Source organism: Bos indicus x Bos taurus, chromosome 25, assembly GCF_003369695.1.
Source record: "Bos indicus x Bos taurus breed Angus x Brahman F1 hybrid chromosome 25, Bos_hybrid_MaternalHap_v2.0, whole genome shotgun sequence".
NCBI lineage: Eukaryota > Metazoa > Chordata > Mammalia > Artiodactyla > Bovidae > Bos > Bos indicus x Bos taurus.
Genome location: NC_040100.1, coordinates 38,924,521 through 38,950,763, shown reverse-complemented (window position 1 = coordinate 38,950,763; position 26,243 = coordinate 38,924,521). Strand labels below are relative to the sequence as shown.

General features: G+C 46.2%; 1 protein-coding gene and 2 pseudogenes across 2 annotated transcripts in view; 1 reads left to right on the top strand and 2 right to left on the bottom strand.

The window, feature by feature from the left end:
* Positions 1-811: 811 nt before the first annotated feature.
* Positions 812-26,243, top strand: part of DNAJA3 (DnaJ heat shock protein family (Hsp40) member A3) — a 31,328-nt gene continuing 5,896 nt past the window's right edge. Inside the window, exons 1-9 of one of the 2 annotated variants that reach the window (XM_027528202.1) lie at positions 812-1,042; positions 9,730-9,863; positions 14,728-14,811; positions 15,585-15,785; positions 16,803-16,955; positions 22,216-22,363; positions 23,412-23,476; positions 24,908-25,036; positions 25,484-25,599. In XM_027528202.1, coding sequence (XP_027384003.1) covers positions 832-1,042; positions 9,730-9,863; positions 14,728-14,811; positions 15,585-15,785; positions 16,803-16,955; positions 22,216-22,363; positions 23,412-23,476; positions 24,908-25,036; positions 25,484-25,599 — 1,241 coding nt within the window. In that variant the 5' untranslated portion in view covers positions 812-831. The remainder of the gene's footprint in view (positions 1,043-9,729; positions 9,864-14,727; positions 14,812-15,584; positions 15,786-16,802; positions 16,956-22,215; positions 22,364-23,411; positions 23,477-24,907; positions 25,037-25,483; positions 25,600-26,243) is intronic. The other variant, XM_027528201.1, reaches the window with a different exon arrangement.
* On the bottom strand, positions 10,737-11,799 carry LOC113883964 (annotated as a pseudogene).
* Positions 12,538-14,715, bottom strand: LOC113883963 (annotated as a pseudogene).

Below are 26,243 nucleotides of genomic sequence, written 5' to 3'. Positions count from 1 at the left end.
TGGTTAAGATGCCTCTCGCCTCACTGTGTGCTCCTCCAAAGCAGGGATGGTGTGTCAGTCATCACTGTATCCTCGACGTTCTAGAACGCGCGTGGCACCGTGTAGGTACCCACAACGTTTATTAAACTCGTTTTTGGGTAGCTCGGCTCACAGTCCGCGATCGGCAAGTTTACTACAGGTTTGGAGAAGACAAATAACGCTTAGCAGAAAGCCGAGCTATCTGTCCTTTTCGTGGTGAATCAGCCAGAGGAAGAGTGAGCGTGGAGCCTGGCTCTGGGAAATAGGTTAACCAAGGTAACCGCTTGCGCACACGAGTGAATAAGCCTCAGCTAGAAAACCTGAGACTCAGGGTCAAGAAAAAGGAAGCCGCACGGCATGCTGGGATCTGTGGGATGTAAGGCCGCATTGCACGCCGGGACTTGTAGTCCGGTTGCCCCCCCCCCCCCCCCCCCCCCCCCCCCCCCCCCCCGCCCCGGCCACGCGCCCCGGCCAGGCCCCTCAGACCCGTTACATTCGGCTACATTCAACCACGTCTTTACACAGATAAGGTGAAGTATTGATCGTCCAGCACAGAATGAAGGGTCTTCTTAAGCCAAGTTACCAATTAGCACGTTTTAGAGTAAATACCTTTTCGGCGTCGGCAACCGAGAAAGCGCACTGGGTGCGGAAGCGCACGCGCAACGCTAGTAGTTTTTTTTTTTTTCCCTCCCCCTCCCCGCTAGAGTGCCCGCAGCAGGCCCCGCCCCCGGGAGCGCCGGCTCCGCGCGCGTGCGTCGTCCTCGTGAGGCCGCCTTGAGCCGGGTGGCGCAGGCGCAGTGTCCCCGGGCCAAGATGGCGGCGCGGCACTCCACACGCTGGTTGCTGGTGGCTGTGGGGACCCCGCGGCTGCCGGCTGCAGCGGGGAGAGGGGCCCGGCCGCCCATGGGGGGCGTGGTGGGGGCGTCGCTGGGCCGCAATTTGAGCGTCACCGCCTTCCCGCCTTCCCTGGGAGGTCGCGGTCCCGGGGCGCTGCTGACATTGAGACCCGGTGTCAGCTTCACAGGTGAGGGTAGGCTCTAGCGCCCAAGGCCTGTAAAGGAGTGACTCTCTTCGCTCCAGCCACGAGGGTAGCGGGATGGAGTGTGTCTTCTGACCTACTTGCGGAACCGCTTTGGGGAGGTGGGCCGGCAGGAGGCAGAGAGGCCCAAATGGCTGCTCAGAAGCGGCGAAGGAGGAAGAGCTGCGTGGAGCCTCGAGCGGAGGGGACGAAACGCTCCGAGGCCGTGAACCTTCACCTCTCTGGCAATATTTCTGGAGGCCTCTTTCCCGCCATCTAGTGCTCCCCTGCCCAATTCCTTTCTCATCCCTCTACTTCCTAGCCTGTAGCGGCGGGGCAGAGGTAACTGCCATTCGGTGAGCACCGGCTCTTTGGCTCCGTGGGCACTGTGTACCTGGTCTCTCTTGATGGTAACAGCCCTACAAGGTGGGGATAATCATCCCCATTTTAAAGAATGGGAAACTGAGGTTCTAGCAGAGTTGACCCGCCCAAGGTCATAAAGTTAGATAAGGAGAGTTGTCTCGAACCTAGAATTGTTCTTTCAGAGCTTAGTCTCTTCTGCCACATGGTGTAGATCGAAGGGCACACTGTTTTTTAGAGGTCTTTATGTTGGTTATTGGGCTTCCCTGGTGGCTCAGTGCGGAAGAGAATCTGGCCTGCCAGTGCAGAAGATGCAGGTTCTATCCCTGGGTCGGGGAGATCCCATGGAGAAGGAAATGGCACCCCACTCCATTATTGGTACCTGGGAAATTCCATGGGCAGAGCCTTGCGGGCTACAGTCCTTGGAGTCGGGAAGAGTCGGACACTTTAGGGACTGAGCACAGTGTGTTGCTTATTACAATAAAAATGCAAACTAATATTTACTAAGCACTTTCTATGTATGAGGCATGGATTGCTTCCATGAGGTAAACACTTACTATTATTTGGCCAAGCTGGTGGTCTTGTGGGATATTAGTCCCCCAACCAGGAGTGGAGCTGGGCCCCTGCAGTGAAAGTGAGAACTCCTAACCACTGGACTGCCAGGGAATTCCTACTGTTACTCTGTTTTATAGGTTAAGAAACCGAGTCTTAGATGTTAACCTTAGAATGTCACAAAACTAGAAAGGGATTGCTCCTTGCCTGCTGCTTCTGTAATTGATGGGGGTGATCTTGAATTAGCATATATTAAGCTTTTTAGCTTAGCCATGGTGGTTTCTTATGCTGTGTGTTTGGGCAATGTCCTTTATAGTGAGATAAGGAAGGAGGAAACTGAACCACTAATTATGTGCCTGAATTGTGCTTGATGTTTGTGTCCCCTAGAATTTGTGCAAATGCTATTTATCTATAAACTTACAGAGATGATTAATTAAAGGGGCCTGACAAGGTAATTTACTTAAGATAATGTCCTAATAAGATCCAGTTTTATAATGCTTACATAAAAGCCAGTCATTATGTATCAGTAATTGTGATTGCCTTGTACAGTGAACACTGGTTCCAGTTGTGTGTGTGTGTGTGTGAGAGAGAGACAGAGAGAAACCTGGGTGGATTATTTGAATCCTTTTGTGCTGCTCATTCCTTAATTGAAAATATTTTAGTTTACAGGTATTTATTGAGGACTTGTCATATGCCAGGTTCTGTTCTAGGTACTGGAGATACAGCAGAGAACAAAGAGATGGGATGTGATTTTGGTCAGGTGATCCCATTTGTTTATTCTGTTCCTGCTACCTATATTTCCTCACAGTAGTCTGCCCTGGTTTCCTCAGGATTTGGAAGTGATGTCATGCTGTATTTCTCAGTATGAGCAAAAGTGGTCATTTTTAGGTTTTGCCAACAGTTTCTAATATCAGGGTTGTTGTGAATAGCATTTGCCTGCATCTTTATGCTGAAATATAATTCCTTAGATATCTGTGAAGGTAAATTTGTTCATATCACATATGTACACATTTGGAGAACATTTTTTGGTGATTGTGTATGTGTGAAAGGAGACAGACAAGCACTAAATGGGAGCCTGGCATGGGGTCATTACTGAGGAGCTATGCGGTCAGCTGTCCTTTTCCTCAAGTGAGCCCAGTGCCCACAGTGGGCATGTTTTGTATCAGGTGTTGAACATGTGTGAGAGGTAGTGTCCTTCATGGTGCTCTGTTACCTATCACATCTTAGGGCATCAACTCAGCTCCCAAACGTTGGTCTGCGATCTCATCGCAAATCCAGTAGTACAATTAGATGATGTTAAAACAACACTTTATATCTGACTTGTTCTCCCAGAGTGGAAGGTAGTTTCCTCACACCTTCTCCCAGAGTGGAAGGTTGGCTATTCTTGGAATGACTTTGGAGGCTTATCCTGTTCTGGCTTGTTCTGAAATTGTCCAGACATTTATTGGTCATATCTTGGGTGGTGGGGAATGTATCTATTAAGTGAACTCTTGCTGTATCATTGCTAATCTTTGATGCTTTGGGGATGGTGTCAGAAGCCATCAAACTTCTAGTTCAGTGTGACTTGTCTTTATATTCAGTTTTACACATTACTGTCTTCCTGTTCTTAACCCAAGCCCAAGTGGTCTCCTCATGATGTTGAACCTGCAGCTTCCAGAACCTTTGCCACTACCGACCTCTGCCTTCTGGATTAAAGGGGGATGGGGGGAAGAGGCAGGGTGGGTCAAGGTAACCCCTCACCCCTGCAGTGAAGCGAAGCGCTCAGACACTAGCTCTGCTGTTTTTTCTCAAATATGACCAAAGAAAGTGGTACCTGCTGCTCCCTCACTGTCTGCTTTTCATATTTTAGGAAATCTAGGGTGAGTCGGGGGATGGGGATCCAGAAAATATGGATCTGCTTCCTGCTTCTGATTTGTAATGGCAAACCAGTATTCTTGCCTTAAGAACCCCATGAACAGTATGAAAAGGCAAAAAGGTAGGACACTGAAAGATGAACTCCCCAGGTCAGTAGGTGCCCAATATGCTACTGGAGATCAGTGGAGAACTAACTTCAGAAAGAATGAGATGGAGCCAAAGCAACACCAGTTGTGGTTGTGACTGGTGATGGAAGTAAAGTCCAATGCTGTAAAGAGCAATGTTGCATAGGAACCCGGAATGTTAGGTCCACGCTGCTGCTGCTGCTGCTGCTGCTAAGTCGATTCAGTTGTGTCTGACTCTGTGTGACCCCATAGACCGCAGCCCACCAGGCTCCTCCATCCCTGGGATTCTCCAGGCAAGAGTACTGGAGTGGGTTGCCATTGCCTTCTCCATAAATCAAGGCGAATTGGAAATGGTCAAACAGGAGATGGAACATCAATATTTTAGGAGTCAGCAAACTAAAATGAACTGAAATAGTGAATTTAACTCAGATGACCATTATATCTACTACTGTGGGCAAGAATCCCTTAGAAGAAATGGAGTAGCCATCACGGTCAAAAAAAAGAGTCTGAAATGCAGTACTTGGATGCAATCTCAAAAACAATAGAATGATCTCTGTTTGTTTCCAAGGAAAACCATTCAGTATCACAGTAATCCAAGTCTATGCCCCAACCAGTAATGCTGAAGAAGCTGAAGTTGAACAGTTCTATGAAGACCTACAAGACCTTCTAGAACTAACACCCCAAAAAAGATGTCCTTTTCATTATAGAGGACTAGAATGCAAAAGTAGGAAGTCAAGAAATACCTGGAGTAACGGGCAAATTTGGCCTTGGAGTACAGAATGAAGCAGGGCAAAGGCTAGTGGAGTTTTGCCAAGAGAACGGACTGGTCATAGCAGACACCCTCTTCCAACCACACGAGAGATGACTCAACACATGGACATCACCAGATGGTCAACACCGAAATCAGATTGATTATATTCTTTGCAGCCAAAGTTGGAGAGGCTCTATACAGTCAGCAAAAACAAGACCAGGAGCTGAGTGTGGCTCAGATCATGAACTCATTGCCAAATTCAGACTTAAATTGAAGAAAGTAGAGAAAACCATTAGACCTTTCAGGTATGACCTAAGTCAAATCCCTTATGACTATACAATGGAAATAAGAAATAGATTCAAGGGATCAGATCTGATAGAGTGCCTGAAGAACTATGGACGGAGGTCCATGACGTTGTACAGGAGGCAGGGATCAAGACCATCCCCAAGAAAAAGAAATGCAAGAAGACAAAATGGTTGTCTGAGGAGGCCTTACAAATAGCTGTGAAAAGAAGAGAAGTGAAAGGCAAAGGAGTAAAGGGAAGATACATCCATTTGAATGCAGAGTTCCAAAGAATAGCAAGGAGATATTTAAGAAAGCCTTCTTCAGTGATCAATGCAAAGAAATAGAGGAAAACAGTAGAATGGGAAAGACTAGAGATTTCTTCAAGAAAATTAGAGATACCAAGGGAACATTTCATGCAAAGATGGGCTTAATAAAGGACAGAAATTGTATGGACCTAATAGAAGCAGAAGATACTAAGAAGAGGTGGCAAGAATACACGTAACTATACAAAAAAGATCTTCATGACCCAGATAATCATGATGGTGTGATCACTCACCTAGAGCCAGACATCCTGGAATGTGAAGTCAAGTGGGCCTTAGGAAGCATCACTACGAACAAAGCTAGTGTAGGTGATGGAATTCCAGTTGGGCTATTTCAAGTCCTAAAAGATGATGCTGTGAAAGTGCTGCACTCAATATGCCAGCAAATGTGGAAAACTCCGCAGTGGCCATAGGACCGGAAAGGTCAGTTTTCATTCCAATCTCTAAGAAGGGCAATGCCAAAGAATGCTCAAACTACCACACAATTGCACTCATCTCACACACTAGCAAAGTAATGCTCAAAATTCTCCAAGCCAGGCTTCGACAGTATGTGAACCATGAACTTCCAGATGTTCAAGCTGGATTTAGAAAAGGCAGAGGAACCAGGGGTCAAATTGCCAACATCCGTTGGATCATTGAAAAAGTGAGAGAGTTCCAGAGAAACATCTGCTTTATTGACTATGCCAAAGCCTTTGACTGTGTGGATCACAGCAAACTGGAAAATTCTTAAAAGAGATGGGAATACCAGACCACCTGACCTGCCTCCTGAGAGATCTGTATGCAGGTCAGGAAGCAACAGTTAGAACTGGACATGGAACAACAGACTGGTTCCAAATCTGGAAAGGAGTATGTCAAGGCTGTATATTGTCACCTGCTTATTTAACTTATATGCAGAGTACGTCATGAGAAATGCTGGACTGGATGAAGCACTAGCTGTAATCAGGATTGCTGGGAGAAATAGCAATAACATCAGATATGCAGATGACACCACCCTTGTGGCAGAATGTGAAGAATAACTAAAGAGCCTCTTGATGAAAGTGAAACAGGAGGGTGAAAAAGTTGGCTTGAAACTCAACATTCAGAAAACGAAGATCATGGCATCTGGTCCCATTACTTCATGGCAAATAGATGGGGAAACAGTGGAAACAGTGACAGACTTTATTTTCTTGGGCTCCAAAATCACTGTCAATGGTGACTGCAGCCATGAAATTAAAAGATGCTTGCTCCTTGGAAGAAAAGTTATGACCAACCTAGACAGCATATTAAAAAGCAGAAACATTACTGTGCCAACAGAGATCCGTCTAGTCAAAACTATGGTTTTTCCAGTGGTCATGTATGGATGTGAGAGTTGGACTATAAAGAAAGCTGAGCACCAAAGAATTGATGCTTTTGAACTGTGGTGTTGGAGAAGACTCTTGAGAGTCCCTGGACTGCAAGAAATTCCAGCCAGTCCATCCTAAAGGAAATTGGTCCTGAATATTCATTGGAAGGACTGATGCTGAAACTCCAATACTTTGGCCACCTGATGCAAAGAGCTGACTCATTGGAAAAGACCCTGATGCTGGGAAAGATAAGGCGGGAGGAGAAGGGGATGACAGAGGATAAGATAGTTGGATGACATCACCAACTCAATGGACATGAGTTTGAGGAAACTCTGGGAGTTGGTGATGCACAGGAAGGCCTGGTGTGCTGCAGTCCATGGGGTCGCAAAGAGTCAGACATGACTGAGCGACTGAACTGACCGTTTCCTACTCGTTCTCTTGTCTGATTATCCTTAATCTTGGCACCCTTCCTGGATATGCTCAATACCCTTGGCTGTCTTTTGTGCCTACACAGATTTTAAGTAGTTTCCCAGTCCTTGTTGTTAATGGTTTGAGAGTTCTTTTTCATGCAAATCTGATCAAGTCTCTGTTTAAGACTTGGAGTAGCTCCCTGTTGTCCTCAGGATAAAATCCAAACTTTAGCATCACTGACTCGATGGATGTGAGTTTGAGCAAATTTGGAGAGATAGTGAAGGATAGGGAAGACTGGTGTACTGCAGTCCACGGGGTCACAAAAAGTCAGACACGATTTAGCCGTTGAACAACAGCAACAACTAACATGCTCAGAGGCCCTTCTGTTTATTCCCAGCACCTATCATTATATCTCTAACCACCCCTCTACCCTACCCCACCTCCACACACACTTACTTGAGTCTCTAGTCATGTCGTAGCACCTGCAGTTGCACAACGACTTTCTCCCTCCAAACCAAAGGGAGAACTTTTGAAAGCGAATGAGAATGCTATTGCAAACAACGCCAGGGCTGCAGGCATAAATCTGGACGGATTCAGGCCCTCCTTAGCCAAATTAATTTCTGCAGCTTAACAGCAGCTGCCTTAGAATACCTTCATTGAAACTTCTGAGACTGGGTTGTGCTGGTTTTCAGCTGCGGGTGATTCTGCCCTCCAGGGGGCAACTGGCAGTGTCTGGAGTTTTAGTTACCTGTTTGAGACTGGGAGGTGCTCCTGGTAACTAGGTAGCTGAGGATCCTGCTAACACATCTTCCAATAAGCACATAGGTATGTTAGGATAAAAGTAAATACACAGAGCAGCAATAAGAAAGTACCAGAGAATAAGTGGCTGAGAAAGGTTACTTTTTTCACAGTTCTGAAGGCTGTAGTTCGAGATTTTTGTTAGGGTCCTCTTTAAAGATCCCCGTTTCCAAATACAGTCACTTTCTGAAGTGCTGAGGGTTAGGACTTCAGCCTATAAATTTGGGCGGGGGACAGAATTCAGCCCTTAACAGCACCCCCACCCCCCAGCAAGGAATCTGATCCTCCCATCTTCAACAGTGTGGAGGTTGAGAGGCCCTGGTTAGGGGATACTGTTGTGAGTTCTCACTCTGCGTCCCTGTGCACTAACATCCCTTCTCACACTGCTTCCCACATGCCCCTGCTGGGTTGGAAGCTCCTTAAGGGCACTGGCTTTGAGTCTTTCACTCAGTCTGTGTCCTCAATGCCTAGTCCAGTGTTGAGATCATGAATGAATGCAAGCTCCCAGAGGGCAGGGCCTTTGGCGTGATTTGCTGCTTTCTGCTTGCAAGGAGCCCAGTGCCTGGCAGGCATGTTTGCTGAATGAGTGCTGAATCTCTGGCAGGGAAACCTTTGACTTAAAAACCTGGAGCTGCCTCCTGGTCCTCGTTCTCTTTCTTGGCCCTCCCCTCTGCTTTAACTTGGCCTGTTCTGCACCACCCCAGCCCCGCCTTCCCCATCTTCAGTTGTCACAGGATGGGTTGGGGGTTAGGAGGCAGGTTGTAGAGCGGCTCCCCCACCTTCACTTGGTGACAGGTCGGTAGAGTAGAGGGAGGTTGAGTAGCTGTGTCCCATCAGCCTCCTCCCTGCTGCTGATGCAAGAGGCCTGAAAGGAAGGCAGGGCGTGGAGGCGGGGCTGCCATATGCTCTGGTGTGCTCTGGGGTCAACAGAGGTTCTGGCACAAGGTTGTTTAAGCTTGTGCGTCTGTATATATGTATTGATTGTTTGTAGGGGAGGGGTCAGTGCTTTTATCACATGCTCCTAAAGAGATCTGTGACGCTGAAGACCAACAATCATTTCTTTAGCCCAGCAGTTCTCAAACAGTGTGCAGCAGAATCGTCCCCTGGAGGGCTTGTTAGACACGGCTTGTTGGACCCTACCTCCAGAGTTTTGGATTCAGGTTTGGGTGGCACCTGAAAAATGTACATCAGGAGGCCGATGATGCTGCTAGTTCAGGGACCACACTCTGAAAACCACCCCGTAAGCAGATGTTCAGGGTCGCATGGTGGCGGGAGAGAACCTGGGGAGCTGTTGAGCTTTAAGTGAGGTGAGTCTCTGCCAGCACCTGGGATGTGGCAAGTGCTCTGCCAGCTGTGTAACAGGAGAGTGAAGTCGATTTTCAGTCATCGCCAGGTGCAGCCCCATCTCTGGAGAGGTAATGAGGCTGCAGCCCTTGTGTAGTCCAGGAGGACTAGCCACACCCCACACTCTGATTTTTGTATTTTCCGTATACTCTGGATTTAGCTGTTTTTGGTTTTGTTTTTGGCTGCGCCGGCTCTCTGTTGCTGCACTCAGGCTTCTCCTTGCAGTGGCTTCTTGTTATGGAGCACAGACCCTAGAGCACGTGGGCTCAGTAGCTGTGGCTCACGGGCTTAGTTGCCCCACGGCATGTGGGATCTTCCTGGACCAGGTATCAAACCTGTGTCCCCTGCATTGGCAGGCAGATTCTTACCCACTGGACCACCAGGGAAGTCCCTTTAGCTGTTTCTGAGGTGCAGTGAGTTTGGTCTCCAGAAGGCTTGGAGGAGAACAGCCTCCAAAAGCTGTGACCTACCTCAGCTCCTTCATAGGTGTGGCCTGGCTGGTTGCTTACTCGCAATTTCCATTTGTTGAGTACATTCCCAGAGTGATTTTCTTTCCTTTTTTCTTTTTCAGGAGTAAAACGGTACCCTTTTGTTTGTACTGCCTCCTTCCACACGAGCACCCATTTGGCTAAAGAAGATTATTACCAGATACTAGGAGTGCCCCGGAATGCCAGCCAGAAGGAGATCAAGAAAGCCTATTACCAGGTCTGTGTAGAAGCCAGATTTTAGAGCCGAGACTGTGGAAACGATGGTGTGGATCTAGGTGACCTTGAGCCGTGCAGTGCATGCGCCCATACATGTAGGTTGTGCGCTGGCTGATAAAGCTGGCTTTGCTAGACCATGTTTCTCAGTGCCTGTGGCCATGCTGGTTAATGCTTCAGGAAATGGAGACTCAACCAGAGATTTTCTTTTAATCTTTTTCCATGGCTGTTTTTGTATTTAAGTCTATTCTGTGTCTTCTGAATCGGTAGATGTGGTGGTCTTAAGTTTTAGATACTCATTCTTTGCATTCAAATACAAGTTTATGAATTTAGAATTATTATTATTTTTTTAACTCAATAAATGTGAAACTCCCATCATCATATCCCAGAATGTGTTGGACTGATTGGTGAAGTGGCCTGTGAGTTATCTCAATCTGTGGTTTCCAGACTTTTGCTCTGATCAATAAACACAATAAAACACAACACAATAAAACACAACACAATAAAAATTTAAAAAAACTAAAGAGCAAGGGTGCCAATGTAGGAATGCTATCTTTTGTATTTTGCCTAATATAGATGTTAAAAATAATTAGGTACAATCTGTTAATATCATTTGATGGAAGAAAGCACCTTAATACCATAAAACCTAGGGAAGCCATAATGTCAGAATAAAGAAGATTAGTTTAATAAGGTTAATAAATACAATTTAAATTTTAAAAGTTACTTGGAGTTCCTGGTGGTCTGGTGGTTGGGATTCCAAGCTTTCACTGCCGTGGCCTGGGTTCAATCCCTGCTTGGGGATCTGAGATTCCACAAGCTGTGCACAGTGTGGCCAGAAAGAAGAGAAGTTTTTAAAATTATTTTTGTGCAAATTTGCTATGAGTCTTGATTTTTTTTTTTTCTTTCTTTTTAAATTTTTTTTGGTGGGGAAATAAAAACTTTGGCTAAGCCTAATATTTGTGAACCAGTACTGATCAAGACCAAACCTAACAGCTTATGGCTTGAGTAGCTGTTCTCTCCACTCTCTCTCTCCCTCTTTCTCTTTTTTTAATGGGTAGAACTCACTGGTCTTTAGTTTATTCGAAGAGTTGTATAAGCAGCACTGCAATCAATTTGAGAACACTTTCAGCACCTCGAAAAGAAACCTCACGCCATAAGCCCTTATTCCCCGTTCTCCTCTCTCTTCTGCCTTTGAAATCGCTAACCTACTTCCTGTCTCTAGGGATTTGCCTATTCTGGACACTTCATAGAAATGAAATCATGTAATATGTAGACTTTTGTGACTTTTTTTTTTAACTTTAGAATAATATTTACCAGGTTCCTCCACGTTGTAACAGATAGTAGTACTTCATTCCTTTTAGTGGTCAAATATTCTGTTGCATGGGTATACTACATTTTATTTATCTGTTCATCAGTTGATGGATATTGATTTTTCATACCCTCTCAAACATTTATTTGTAAAATTTTTGATGATGGCCATGCTGACCAGTGTGTCATACCTTACTATAGTTTTTTTGTTGTTTTTATTTTAAAGCCAGAACATTTATTGCATGACTAATCGTTGAAATCCTTAAGATGAACTGGATGCTGAACAGCTGCTCCCTTGGGTTTAGGTGCAGTTCTGTCACGGAATCCATGCCTGAATCTGGGGTATACAAGTTTTAGGTGCCTCATTCGACCAGTCCTGGTGGTATTTGGTCTTTTAGCTTTAGCACTGCAATTATACTTTCTCTTTGCTTGGCAGGGTAGCCACACTTGCCACAAGTGACTTCTGAAGGTGGTAGGCCTTGGAGCCACAGCGGTGGCACAGCCTGTGCGTCTTACTCCGTCGCTTTCCAAACGATGATGTTCCCTTTGTCATCTTGCTTCTGCTGCCGAGACCAAAGCCCTTACTGTAGTTTTGATTTGCATTTCTGTAATAATTAGCCGTGTTGAGCATCTTTTCATGTGCCCTTTGGCCATCTGTTTGTCTTCTTTGGAGAAATGTTTATTTGGGTCTTTTGCCCATTTTTTTTATTGGATTTTTTTTTCTTGCTAATATTGAGCTAGCTATATAAGCTGTTTGTATATTTTGGAAATTAATCTCTTTCCCCCATTCTGTAGGTTGTCTTTTCATTTTGTTTAGCTTCCTTTACTGTGCAAAACCTTTTAAGTATAATTTGGTCCCATTAATGTATTTTGTTCTTATTTCCATTACTCTGGGATATGGATCCAATATGATACTGCTGTGATTAATGTCAAAAGTGTTCTGCTTATGTTTTCCTCTAGGAGTTTTATAGTATCCAGTCTTATATTTAGGTCTTTAATCTATTTTGAGTTTATTTTTATATATGGTGTTAGAGGGAGAAGGAAATGGCAACCCACTCCAGTGTTCTTGCCTGGAGAATTCCACGGACAGGGGAGCCTGGCGGGCTGTAGTTGATGAGGTTTCAAAGAGTCGGACATGACGGAGGGACTATCACTCATGGTGTTAGAAAGTGTTCTAATTTTATTCTTTTATATATAGTTGTCCAGTTTTCCCAGCACCACTTATTGAAGAGGCTGTCTTTTCTCCATTGTATAGTCTTGCCTCCTTTGTTGTAGGTTAATTGACCATTGATGTATGGACTTGTTTCTGGTGCCAGACTGTTTTAGACTGGCTGCACCATTCTGGATTTTCACCATAGTGTGTGAGGGTTCTGATTTTTCTGCATCCTCGCCAATACTTATCTTTTTTTTTTTTTTAAACAACTGATTATCAGTTTATTAAAAAGGTTGTAATAGGCATCGGCAGTGGTGATTTCCACCTTGACTCCTGGCTCAATGCTGATGAAAATGATCTGCTTGACAATTTCAGAAGGGCTGTGCAGGTCAATGAGTCGCTTGTGGATCCTCATCTGGAATCTATCCCAAGTCTTAGAACCTTCACTGCAAGGAGTTTTCCTTGTAGTTATTCTCAGAGTCTTGGTAGGCATCCGAACAGGTCCTTTCACTTAGAGATTCTTTTCCTTCGTGCCTCTGATCAGATCAGCACACAACCTTCTCCAGAGACTTCACGTTGCAGCTGGTGAGGGTGATCCTAATCTGGTGAATGGCCACCACTGGCTCCACGGGAGTCTTGCCGGTATCTTTAAAGGCCATGGTGCGGCGCGGCTTCCTGACTGCCTTGTTCCTCGGCCAGAGCGAACAGCAGTGAGTCAGGAGCAGGAGAAGGTGGCATCGAGCTCCACTGCAGAGGCAACTGCATCTTCCTCAAAGAGCCTGTCTTTTTGATCCAAGCCACCTTAGCAGGTGTGAAGTGATATCTCACTGTGGTTTTGATTAGCTTGTCCGTCTTGGGAGAGTAAATAGCTTGTCTCTCCTTTTGAGCTGGAAGGTCAGGTACCTGGCGGCAAAGGCAGGTGAAGATTGGCGAGATGGAGACTGGGACCAACTTATTGGGGCATGTGAGGCCCTTAGCACGTACTAGAGATTTCATTTAAGAGAGAGTAGAAACCATCCAAGTTTTTAGGTGTGAAAATAAAAAAATTGGGTAAAGTGTAATTTGAAACTGAAAATTTAGAAAGTAGGCTTTACGGAGCAATTGCTGGGGTTGGACCTTGATGAAAACTTTTCACGTTTACATCATTTAATCCTCCAGGCAGAAGACTTGGTTAGGTTATGATGTGCTGCCGAGGCCACACAGCCGATCAGTGGCATTTAGGAGACTAAAATGCAGGTCTTTCTGAGTGCAAAGGGCCTTTCTTTGATCTCACAAGTGCATCGGCATTTCTTACCTTGGCCTGGAACCAACCTTGCGACCCACCGTGATCTACTTTCTTGCCTTGAGAGCTCCCTTCCGGCCGAGCCTCTGCCGTGCTTCCATCACATGCTGGTGTGAGGATCAGTGTCTCTGGTGCAGAGTGAGCAGCCAGCTGCGGGCAGAGATGGGGCCGGCCGTCCCCACAGTTCCTTTCAGCTTCAGGACTCTGAGCCCTCCTTGCCCTCACACCAGGGAAACCCAGACTGGGAAGGCATCAGTAAGCTGCAGCAGACAGTCAGCACCTACAAAGGTGTTGCACAGCACTGCTCAGCGTGGCCAGGAGGAAACCTTTGTGTTAGAGCTGCTCAGGTCTCCTGTGTACGCGGGACAGCCAAGTGAGGATAGTGTTTGAATTTTTAATATTTAAATCTGTGTTTTGAATAGGTAATGCATTCCCCTTGTTCTGAGTTCAGATAGTACAGAGGAGCGTGCAGTGAGAAGACCTCTCTTTCCCATCCATCCCCTCCCCGCTGTAGCAGTCAGCCTTTCCAGCTTAGTGTCTGCTCTTCCAAAACTAATTTATACAGCAGATATATCTACTTATTTATCCAGTTATTTCCCTCTTTTTACATAGATGATAGTCTAATCAGATTTACTCTTTGGCATCTCTCACAAAGGACCCCAAGTTCTAAAGAATTAGTTGTTATTTCTGTTGAGAGATTTGTTGCAGTTGAAAAACATATACACATCTCAGAGTTGAAGAGATAGTTTTCTTTCTTTCCCTTTCCCAAAACTCAGTTTGCCATTTTGTAATAAACTTTTGATCAGAATTGAAAACTGAGCACAGTTCATGGAGTGTATGTTCTTAGTCCTGGCTGTGTGTGTTTTGCTTTTAGTGTGTTTTTATTGAGGTATAGTTGATATATTAGTATCAGGTGTACAACATAATGATTCAACATTCGTATACACTATGACATGATCATCATAATAAGTCTAGTTAGGGATGATTTAGTCTTAAATCTTGTCTTAAGAATTGCTGTTGTGAAGTCTGACAACTGCTACAAAGGAGGTGAGGTGTGACTGGTGTCTGGGGTTCAGTTTCAGTGATCATCTTGTGTCCATACTAATTGACCATTTCCTCCCTTAGCTTGCCAAGAAATATCACCCAGACACGAATAAGGATGATCCCAAAGCCAAGGAGAAGTTCTCCCAGCTGGCAGAGGCCTATGAGGTAACACGGCCCACCAGTGTGTGCAGTCCCTGTCTTTCAGCTGTGTGCGTGGGTCAGAGCGTGTTGCACTGGCAACCTGATGCGTGAGAAGGTTCAGTGGGAAGGCCATGTCCCCCTCCAGATCACCTTGTTGAAGGGGAAAAAAAAAACAAACTTCGAAATTCCAAAATGCTCACGTGAGCTCTCACTAGGAATCTCAACAAAGAACAGAACCCAATAATCTGTTTTCCCAGTCCCAGTCACTGGGACTTTAGCTGGGTCTGGGACCTTCTTGTCAGATTAAACAGTTCCATGCCTGTTTGGTGACTTCCCCCTTGTAGGGATGGTGGATGTTGTAAAAGAAGAAACCACCACTGCCCTGGAGGAGTGTAAAATGTCATCTGAGAGCGAAGAGGGTGTGAAACAGTTGCTGAACAAGTGCAGAGTTAAATGAGAGCGGACCTGCTTCTCAGACTCGGCCGTGCTGAAGGGGTTGGGGATATGTAGGGTGTCGTATATCAGCTGTGTATGTGTGTCTGTGTGTGTGCACGCATGCGTGTGCATCCCCCGCCCTGCCTCCGACCATTGGAGGGTGAGTCACAGATGTGTTCTCTCTCTGTTCCTGAGTGCTTCTTTGTGTGTTCTCTAAGGGCAGGCTATTTGCATAGCCTCAGTACAGTTGACAGGATCAGGACGTTTAATGTTGATAGGCCGCCACCACCGTCTGTACTTGGTGTCCGTGCCCTGGGCCCCGGGAGCCTCGGGGGCACTGACTGCTGGGCTTTTCTCGGCAGGTCCTGAGTGATGAAGTGAAGAGGAAGCAGTATGACACCTATGGCTCCGCTGGCTTCGATCCTGGGGCCGGCAGCTCTGGGCAGAGCTACTGGAAAGGAGGTCCCACGGTTGACCCAGAGGAGCTCTTCAGGAAGATCTTTGGGGAGTTCTCATCCTCCTCTTTTGGCGATTTCCAGAGTGTGTTCAATCAGCCTCAGGAGGTAAGCCCCTCATTTTGAAGAATTGTTCAAATTTCAGCTGCTAAGTGTGATGCAAACAGATTTTTTAGCAGTTTCTGTTTCTCAAAGAAAAAGATAAAGCAGCTTAAATGGAGTGATTGGGAGGCAGCCATCTTTGTAGGAAGTGGTTCCAGTATTTGAAAAACCATTAATAATGTGTACATTCAGTTCTACTGTATTCTTAGTTGCTTAATCAGAGCAGGCCCGTGGCTCTGAGAGTCCGTAGTTAGAGTGATTATTTTATGTAAAGCCTGTCTCGTTATTCTGGGAGGCGTAGTCCATAGGGAGGCACTGCCAGTCCTGCCTCTTCCGTGTTTATGTCTTGTTTCAGGCATTATCAGAAGAGAACCCAAGGGTCGGGGAAAGTGTTTTACGATGTAAGTTATGACTATGGATCGTTTGAACTGTTAGGACCATGTACAAATATTATCTGTGAACATTTTCAGTTTGTTGAAAAGCACATTTTCATTTACACAACAGGTATTATCTGTTGAAAATCGTGAGGAGTAGAGCAGAATCAGTTGAGTCCCATCTGTTCTTAACTTGACAGAGTACAAGTTAGAAAGTAAAAAGTGACTAGGGGAACAGATGAATTGGTGGAGCCATGAATAGGATTTTTAGGACAGTGAAAATACTTTGCATGATTCTATGAGGAGGATGTGTGTTGTTATACACTTGTTCAGACCCATAGAATATCCAGCACCAAGAGTGAACCCTAATGTAAACTGTGGGCTTTGGATGGTCATGCTGTGTCAATGTAGGTTCATCCTTGATAAAAAAAAAATGTATCATTCTGGTGAGTGATGTTGATGACAGGGTAGGCAGGCTGTGCACCTGTGGAGGCAAAGGTATGAGAGAAATCTCTACCTCCCTCACTGTTTTTTCAACTTAAAACTGCTTTAAAAAATAGAGTCTTTAAAAGAAACAGTAATTGTGAACTCCTAGCCAGCGCTCTCCCTTACTTTCAGAGCGGTAACAGTGGTCCCTTGATTTCTCTAGTACATCATGGACTTGACGTTCAATCAAGCTGCCAAGGGCGTCAACAAGGAGTTCACCGTGAACATCACTGACACCTGTGAGCGGTGTGATGGCAAAGGGAACGAGCCCGGCACCAAGGTTCAGCACTGCCACTACTGCGGCGGCTCCGGCATGGTGAGCCTGGTGCACCCTGCCTCCCCCGGGCTCCTGCCTCTGCCGCCTGCCTGTGCTTCCCCACCTCTACTACTGCGGCGGCTCCGGCCCGGTGAGCCTGGTGTGCCCTGCCTCCCCTGGGCTCCTGCCTCTGCCACCTGCCTGTGCTTCCCCACCTCCACTACTGCGGTGGCTCTGGCACGGTGAGCCTGGTGCGCCCTGCCTTCCCCGGGCTCCTGCCTCTGCCGCCTGCCTGTGCTTCCCCACCTCTCCTCTCCTCTGTGTGCCAGTGTACATGGGGCTTTGAGAGCTCTTTAGTGGGTGGGACTCTGTGATCTAGAACCTTCCACATTGTCCCAGGAGAGCTCTGTACAGAAGGAGCAAGGAAATTCTGCTGTCTTCTCTGAAAATACATTTCGGGGTATGTTGGTAATTTAAAATTGGGGGAGGGGAACTTAAATTTTGCTTGAAGTGTAATCTTTTTTCCTTTTTCTTTTTGGTAACTTTTAGATGTAATTCACACTTGTAAGACTAGTATGAATAACCACTCCCTTATTCCTTTTACCAAGCCTCAGCAGTTGTTAACATTTTGCCCCATTTGGTTTGTCATTTATAGTGTATATTTTCTAAGAGCAAGAACATTCTTTTATGTAACCACAGTATGTTCTCAAGATCAGGAAATTTAATGTCCAAACAATATTGTTATCTGTACTTACTCAGAGTTTTTCATTTGTCCTTATAATGTTCTTTTTACCCCAGACTCAGGATGCTGGTCTAGGACCTTGCGTCATGTTTGGTTGTCATATCTTTAGTCTCCTTTAATCAGTAACGATTTCTCAGTCTTTCTTTTATGACCTTGACCTTTTTTAGGATTGCAGACTAACTGCTTTGTAGGATGTCCCTCAGTTGGGTCATCTGATATTTCCTCATGATAAGATTCAGATTATGCATTTTTGGCAGAAACAGCACAGACATATAGTGCCCTTTGCGTGGATCATGTCAGGAGTCATGAGGTGTCAGTTTGTCCCATTAGCGATGATAATTACATTTGAACCCAGTCAGTTAGTTAAGGAACTGTCCACCGGGTTTCTTCATTATAAAGTTATTATTTTTCCCTTTGAAATTAACAAGGAATTTGTGACTTACCTTGACACTATATGGATCTTCCCTGGTGGCTCAGATGGTAAAGCGTCTGCCTACAATGCCTACCATGTGGGAGACCCGGGTTCAGTCCCTGGGTCGGGAGGATCTCCTGGAGAAGGAAATGGCAACCCACTCCAGTATTCTTGCCTGGAAAATCCCATGGATGGTGGAACCTGGTAGGCTACAGTCCATGGGGTCTGTAAAATCCCCTGGATGGTGGAACCTGGTAGGCTACAGTCCAAAGAGTCCGAAATGACTGAGTGACTTCACTTTCACATTCTTCTTTGACACTATGTAAGTGTCCTGTCCCATCAAACTTATCCCAGTACTTACAGCATCCGTTAATCAGTCTTGCTTAAATCAGTTATTACTGTTACTTGCAAAATGGTGATTTTTCTGATTCTAATGTCCCTTCTCTGTTTTTGTTTTTGTTTTTTTTTTCTAATTTATTTATTTATTTGGCTGTGCTGAGTTTTAGTTGCAACATGTGGAATCTAGTTCCCTGGCAGGGATTGATCCCATGCCCCTCCATTGGGAGCACAGAGTCTTAGCCACTGGACCACTAGAGAAATCCCCTTTCTCCGTTTATTAGTTGGCATTCTACTAAAAGGAAGAGCTTTCTTTTCTTCTCCATTTATGTATTCTTTCATTTGTATCAGTATGAACTCACGGATTCCTATTTCATTCACTGAACCATCATCACTATTACTTTGATGCATAAGCTGTCCCTGACTGTGCCTGTAGAAGTCTCTTCTGGCTGGCTCCTGTATTCTTTCGGTGTGTCCCATCATTCTTTCAGCACTTCTTTACTTTGTGTCCCAGCTTGCATACACTTTCCTAGCCAAATCCTGGAACCAGCCATTTCTCCAGGGAGTCCTGATTCCTTTTAACTGTCTAGTAGGATTTAGGAACCAAGATCTGTGCTCTCGGTGTACTCATTGTATCTGGAGTGTCACTGCTTCCAAGTCCTCTCAGCTGACTGAGACAGGAAATAAGTGTGTATGTGTGTGTGTGTGAGCGCACATTCCTGGGTCAGGAAGATCCCCTGGAGGAGGGCATGGCAACCTGCTCCAGTATTCTTGCCTGGAGAATCCCCATGGACAGAGGAGCCTGGCAGGCTACAGTCCATAGGGTTGCCGAATCAGACATGACTGAAGCGACTTAGCACATGCACACATGTGCACTTATAGACATATGTTCGATACCTATCTGTCTTTCTGTGTTTTTCATGTGATAGAGTATATATATACATATATGTGTACACTGATCCATCCATTTAACAAACCAGTGAGTTCAAACTGATAGTTCCACTTTCAGCCCAACACCGCAAGGCTTGTCTAGTCTTCTGCCTGTCCATATTTGAAACTAAATAATAAAGAGAGATTATTAATTTCTAACAAAGAGAAATCTGGCTCAGTTACCCTGTATATTTACTCATTTGCTCAGTCCTATAACATACAAAAAGTAATTTGAGAACTGTCATTCATACCACTGCAAAAAGCAATCCTGCTTTACTGGCATTTGGGTATATGGCCAAAGTACTGTGCTCAGCTTACTCAGATCACTTCTTTTTCTCCCCTTTCACTGTGATTATATTATCTGCTTCAAATGCAGGTAGGTTTCCACTGACTATGTTTGTATTCCATTTATATGGTTTCTTTTTTAAGGGGGTTGGGAGATTCTCTACTGCCCACCTTTAAAATAAAATCCTTGTCTACCTGCAATGCAGGAGACCTGGGTTCAATTCCTGGGTCAGGAAGATCCTCTGGAGAAGGAAATGGCAACCCGCTCCAGTATTCTTGCCTGTAGAATCTCATGGACAGAGGAGCCTGGCAGGCTACAGTCCATGGGGTCACAAGAGTTGGATACTACCAAGTGACTAAACCACCGCCAAGTGTGTAGGGGGCACAGAAGTTGTCTTTGAGTGCATAGAAGAAAAGCATAAAAAAGGAAACAAGTCCTTGATAATCCCACAACTGTTAGTGTTTTGATGTGTCTCCTGCCAGTTGTTGATGAGGAATATCATTTTTGTCTTATATTAACTAGTTTTTGAACAGGTTGTATATGCTAATCATTGAAATTCAGTGGGTACAAATTGAAAACTGTGTACGATGAATCTCCCTTTCATTCTTGACTTTTACCCATTGAATTCTACTCTCCAAAAACATCCTGTCTGTCTTTCTAGATGCAAGCCTGTGTAGACATGTATGTCTGTGTGTGCCTTGTTTTCATACCAAAGATAGAATACAACTGTTAGCCCCATCTGTACCTTGGTGGTTTTGTTTTGTTTCTAGTTCTCACTGTGTTTGGGAAATAGTCTACGTGTGGCCATGGTATTCCTCCATACAGATACATCCCCTTTTGTTCAGCCAGACCCCTGTTGCTGGATGCCTGGGTTCTCATCTTTTCGTTTTTTTGGCTAAGCTTAACAGCTTGCAGGATCTTAGTTCCCAGATCAGGGATTGAACCCGAACCCTTGGCAGTGAGAGCAGAGCCCTAACCACTGGATCACCAGTGTTTGTCATTGATTTTAGTTGTATTTGTCTTTTGACTTTGGATGTGTTTTCGCCTATTTGTATGTAGATTTCATCAGTTGAGAATCATAGGGAAATTTTTCCTATTTTTCATTTATTATAATGAAGGCATTTTTCCGTGTCTTTGAGTACTTTTAAACATTCTCTTTGTTGGCTGAATAATAGTCCACTGATGGGGGCTTCCCTGGTGGTCCAGTGATTGCGACTCAGAGCTCCCAATGCGGGGGGCCTGGGTTCGATCCCTGGTCAGGGAACTAGATCCCACATGCATCCACTAAAAATCCCACGTGCTGCAACTAAGACTGGGAGCAGCCAAATAAATAAATAAAAATAAGTTTTTTTAAAAAAAAAAAAAAATAATCCGCTGATGGGAGTCCGCAGTACCTGTACACAATCTTATAGCTTAGTCTGAAAAAGTAAAATTGTGCCTGCTTTCCTCTAGAGGGCGCGCTTGGAGAGGATGAAGATTGTTGTGGCTACCATTTTACCATCGGAGTCACTGCCTCTTGTTACAGATACTTTTTATTGATCCCAGTTCCTCTCACATCTGAGGTCCTTTCTCCAAGGTCCTGAATTGTTGTGACTTTCTTTTTTCATATTTCTTTGGTGAACATTGAAATAATACGGTAAAACTGAAGGGTGTCTATGTGCAGAGATATTTTTTCTTTAGCATTGAAACAAAAATATTAAAATGGAAATTGAGGTCTGTGTCCATTGGTCATGATGCATCATGAAGGTGAGAGGGAAAGGCATGTTGCAGAGTGAGAATGCAATACACTCTTGTAAAATTTTTACTTAAAAACTTCTTTATGGTGAGAAGGAGAGTGAGTGAGTCATGGGAAGAACACCTCAAAACTGAGCTCTTATGAGCAGGTCACCCTGGGAGTCAAGGTGAGGGGGAGATTAATTTTTTTATATATCTCTGTATCTGATTTGCTACAACAGCGTGTTGATAATTTACCCTCACCCCCTAAAAAATCCCAAGGATGTTGAGTTAAAGAAAATGGTAACTGAGTTCCATTGTCCAGTGAAGAGCTGATGAGAGTGGCCACAGACCATAAGGCCCCACTTGTGCAAGGGGCTGGGAGCCGAGGAGGCTCCTGGAGGACTGGGGTGAGGGTGGCTGCAAGAGGAGCCACTTGCCTCCTTGCTTATGGGCATCTGTGATGAGGTGGGGCTATTGGGGGCTGTGGGGGACAGAGGCCTGTGCTGCTCCTCCCTTGGGGCAGGCAGGGGCAGCTCTGGGTGGGAGTTGCTTCCAGTTGTCACTTCCCTCTTTCTTTCCCAGCTGTCCCTTTTGTAAAGGAAGAGAGGGTTCTCTTTAAAGTGATTTGCTCAGCTCTGGGGGCTTGGGGACCTTCTGTAGAGAGGCACTGTCTCATTTTTCTGTCTCATATAATCAGGTTTGGTTCGGAATTCAGGAGGCAGTGTGCTCTAGGTCAGTTTGAGCTCCTGCAGCTTGTCCTCAGGCAGTGTGTTGTAGCACAGGCTCACACCACACATACGGGTCTTCGGTGAGACGTTTCTCATGCTCATTGTGGTCCTAGGGCCTTGCTGTCAGGGTGCACTGGTATCTAAGGGTCCCATTTTTTTTGTCTTTGTAGGAAACCATAAACACAGGCCCTTTTGTGATGCGCTCCACGTGTCGGAGGTGTGGTGGCCGGGGCTCCATCATCACGTCTCCCTGTGTGGTGTGCAGAGGAGCAGGACAGGCTAAGCAGAAGAAGAAGGTGGTGATCCCCGTGCCTGCCGGTGGGTCTGGGCTCCTCCACGCACGGGGGCTGGGAGCCGAGGCCACCTGCCCTTGTTTCTGGAGCTGAAACTCGAGGAGAAACCACAGTCTCCTGCGTTTTCGTCTGCACCAGTTACCCTTAAGATCTGCGCGTGTCATAGGGAAACGGCACCTCGCGTGCCTGTCCTGCTCCTGCGAGAAGCAGCTCCTCCACCTCTTTCTGTCCCAAGGCCAACGTTGTACCCACTGCCCGCCCAGCTGGCCAAGCCACCCTCTCTGCGCCCAGGGCCAGCCTATGACCCCCACCCCCCACCCCAAACCAATCCTGTTCCTGGAGTGGTCTTTGCACAGGGTGGTATGATCACGTCTCACACTGTTGAAGACTCTGTGGCGATTCTCAGGGGCCAAACACTGGCCTCCTCTTCTAGCCCCTCCTGGTCTCAGCCTCCTATCTTCTTAGGCTCCCCCTTGTTGCCTTGCTGCCTGCAGCTTCCTCATCCCCAGGGGAGCCTTCTGGAAGCATTTCCTTAGATGTTCCTTTGGAGCTGTGATCTTTTCCTTCTAAGCACTTATCTCTGTTTGTAGTGATACGTGGTGTTGTTATTCAGCTAATAACTGTCTCCCCTGTGGGTGTGCTCAGTGTCATCCAACTCATTGCAGGGACCGTAGCCCGCCAGGCTCCTCTGTCCGTAGGCTCTCCAGGCAAGAATACTGCAGTGGGTTGCCATTTCCTTCTCCAAGGGACCTTCCCAACCCAGGGAGTGAACCTGCTTCTCCTGCATCTCCTGCACTGGCAGGCGGATTCTTTAGTGCTGTGCCCCACTAGACTCTAAACTCACTGGGGTACTAGGTGGACCTGCTGGTAAACTTGAATAAGTGTCATTTGGTTATTGAGTACTATATGCCGCACCTTTGAAAAGTGACACTTGTTTTACTTGTTGCCGTATTGGGTGACTGTGTTGTTCCTTGTTAACAGGAAACAGGAATGAGTAAGTGGGTGGGTTGTAAATAGATCCAGTATAGAAAATGCCTTCACACATCCCAAAATAATTGTTCTCTTGCTTACAGGAGTTGAGGATGGCCAGACTGTGAGGATGCCTGTAGGAAAACGAGAAATTTTCATCACATTCAGGGTAGGTGCTCTGTTTGCACGGCCTCTTTTGGGCCCTTGCTCTCGTGGAGAGGGTGCAGACCAGGCTTTTTATGGGTGAGATGGGAGCTTCATGGAATACGCCTGGCTGTTCAAGTTTCTAAGGCAAGTGGTGGCCACCTCAGCAGGGTGATCAAACATGTGTTACATCAAGCTTTTGTGCTAAATGTGGAGAGAACAAAGTTACCCCAAGGTGTTTACAAGTTGGCAACAAAGCACTCATAAAAATACAGAAAACATCTTTTATTTTTTATTGATGTATTGAATTGTTCATGGGGACAGTAGGTGCCAGAGCTACAGATTTACATGTGACGTGCAGGCAAAGTTTTCTGAGGCAAGGGTAACAGAGGAAGTGGCACCTCTGCCACTGATTCCACCAGGCATGTCCCTGAGGCGGTGCGGCAGGCGGAGGCAAGGTGTGTGCCAGCCTCGTCTACAACTGTGAGCACTGCCAGTGGCCTGCTGCCTTCGGGAGGAGATGGCGAGGGGGCTGCACTGTGGGCACCTAGGAGCAGAAGCTGGAGACACACATGTTGGCGTGAGACGCCCTGGTAGCTCTCGGTTACGGACAGGGAGTGAGCGGGCTGCAGGCCGAGGAATGAGGTCATCTGTGTAGTTTCAAACCACGCAAGGTGGTGTCATGTATTGTTTAGGGACATGTAGAAAAGGTAAACAGACGCTCCTAGGAAAGATAAAGACTAAATGTAGCAGCTGCTGTGGAGGGGTGAGCAGGAGGGGGAGAAGTCACCTGTGTCCTGGTCTTCTGTGACCTAAGCAGGGTTGTGTGTACAGCGTGTGCTAATTACTTGTGCTGATTTACATATGTGTGAAATATTTCATAGTTTAAAACAAAGACAAAAATAATGTAAAGGGTGAATCTTTAAGACTGAGAAATTGAAGAGAAAGGTCTCAGTCTGGAAGCCAGTCTATGAAGAAGGTTTGATAGAGAATTCAGATTGTTCCCAGCTGATAGTAGAGAAGAAAAGAAGAAATTACTGGAAGACAAAGAATGTCTTTGAGATAAAAAAAAACAGTGCTTATAAAATCAGAATCATTCCAGTGCTGCTAGTCTGACTTGAAGGTAGCTTGTACCAAAAGACTCTGGAAAGTAAACCCTTTCTTCCTTTGTAGACTGTATTAATCTGTGTCTCTAGTAAAGTAAGATTTTTATATTTTTTTTAATTTTCAAAATTTAGTTTTATTTCCCTCAAGACTTGAATAGCTTCATCTGAGAGGACACTGTGGCATTGCAGTGAAGGAAGAAGCTGCCCTGTAACTCCCGGAGCCTGGGGGAGGTGGGCGCTTTGGTGAAAGTACCCTGTCTCCCTGGATGCTGCACGCTGAGCCGCGGCTGTGGTCTGCTCTCCAGAAGGACTTCTCTGAGCGTTGGTAACCCTCCCGTGCTTGGCCGTAGGTGCAGAAAAGCCCTGTGTTCCGGAGGGACGGCGCAGACATCCACTCGGACCTCTTTATCTCCATAGCTCAGGCCATCCTCGGGGGCACCGCCAGAACGCAGGGCCTGTACGAGACCATCAATGTGACGGTAAGAGTGCAAGCACATTCTCACTGCTCTTTTCTTTCTAAAACGGGAAATGGCTGAAACCTGGGAACAACCTGGCGGAAGGCAGGAGGAGTGTGGGCCACGCCTTGGGTGTGACTTGGCCGGGAAGCAGCTCCTGGGCCGTGTCCATCCTGGCGGGCTTGGCAGCAGCTTCAGTGGCGCCCCAGGTTGGCTCTGCTTCCTCCCAGGTCCTGCTCCCTGAGCTCCTTTCCTCCTGCTGTGGGCTCGCCACCCCAGACTCCTGGCCCCCAAGCCCATCACAGGCTCTGCTCAGGGTGGACCCAGCCTAGCCAGTTTCTGTGTGGTGTTTGGTGGGTTTTATCTAGAAACCTGAATGGAGTTCTTTTCGGGAGTAAGATTGTCTTCATGTCGTGAGATGTTTTCATTTGGGTGGAGGTGGAGGAAAACCTGAGGTTCCTTTCTTTATAGATCCCCCCTGGGACTCAGTCAGATCAGAAGATTCGGATGAGTGGGAAGGGCATCCCGCGGATTAACAGTTATGGCTATGGAGACCACTACATTCACATCAAGATCAGAGTTCCAAAGTAAGTGCCTCCTGGTGTGATGAGGTCCACCCACTCTCTGCAGCTTCCAGCACCAGCAGGAGCCGGTCAAGGACTTCTCACATGCCAGGCAGGTGCTGAGCCCGACCGCCCGGCCTGTGTGGCACTTCTGCTGTAAGCACTGAGGCTTAGGCAGGTTACTTCTCCCACTAAGTCTGTCCTGCCCAGGTGCTCCTTCTGAAAGCGGACATGATAAAAAAGTTCGACCTCGCTGAGTTGCTGGGAGATGAAATGAATAACCCATAGGGAGCAGTTAGCTATTATTGCTGCTGTTGGTTTTATTATTATCACTCTCGGGTCGCCCTCCATCTGAGAGATGATCTAGAACCAGCTGGCGGCAGGTATCGTGTCTGGCCTTCAGGAGAAAAGTCCTAGGGGGAGCTGTAGACATCTGGAGCAGGGCTTGCCAACTCCTCTCAGTGGGCTGGATTTCCAGCACTCTCTTTAATTAGATAATTTCTGACACACACACTTGTAACAGGTTTTCATCCCTCTGGTAAACTGTTCACCATGGCCACAGTGGCAGTTGTTTAGAACAACTCAGGGTAGTTGAAGAGGTTTACTTTACAGAAGCTTTAAGGGTGTGGGCTCTTGGGTTCAGGGTGTGCCCAGTGCCTGGGTCGAGG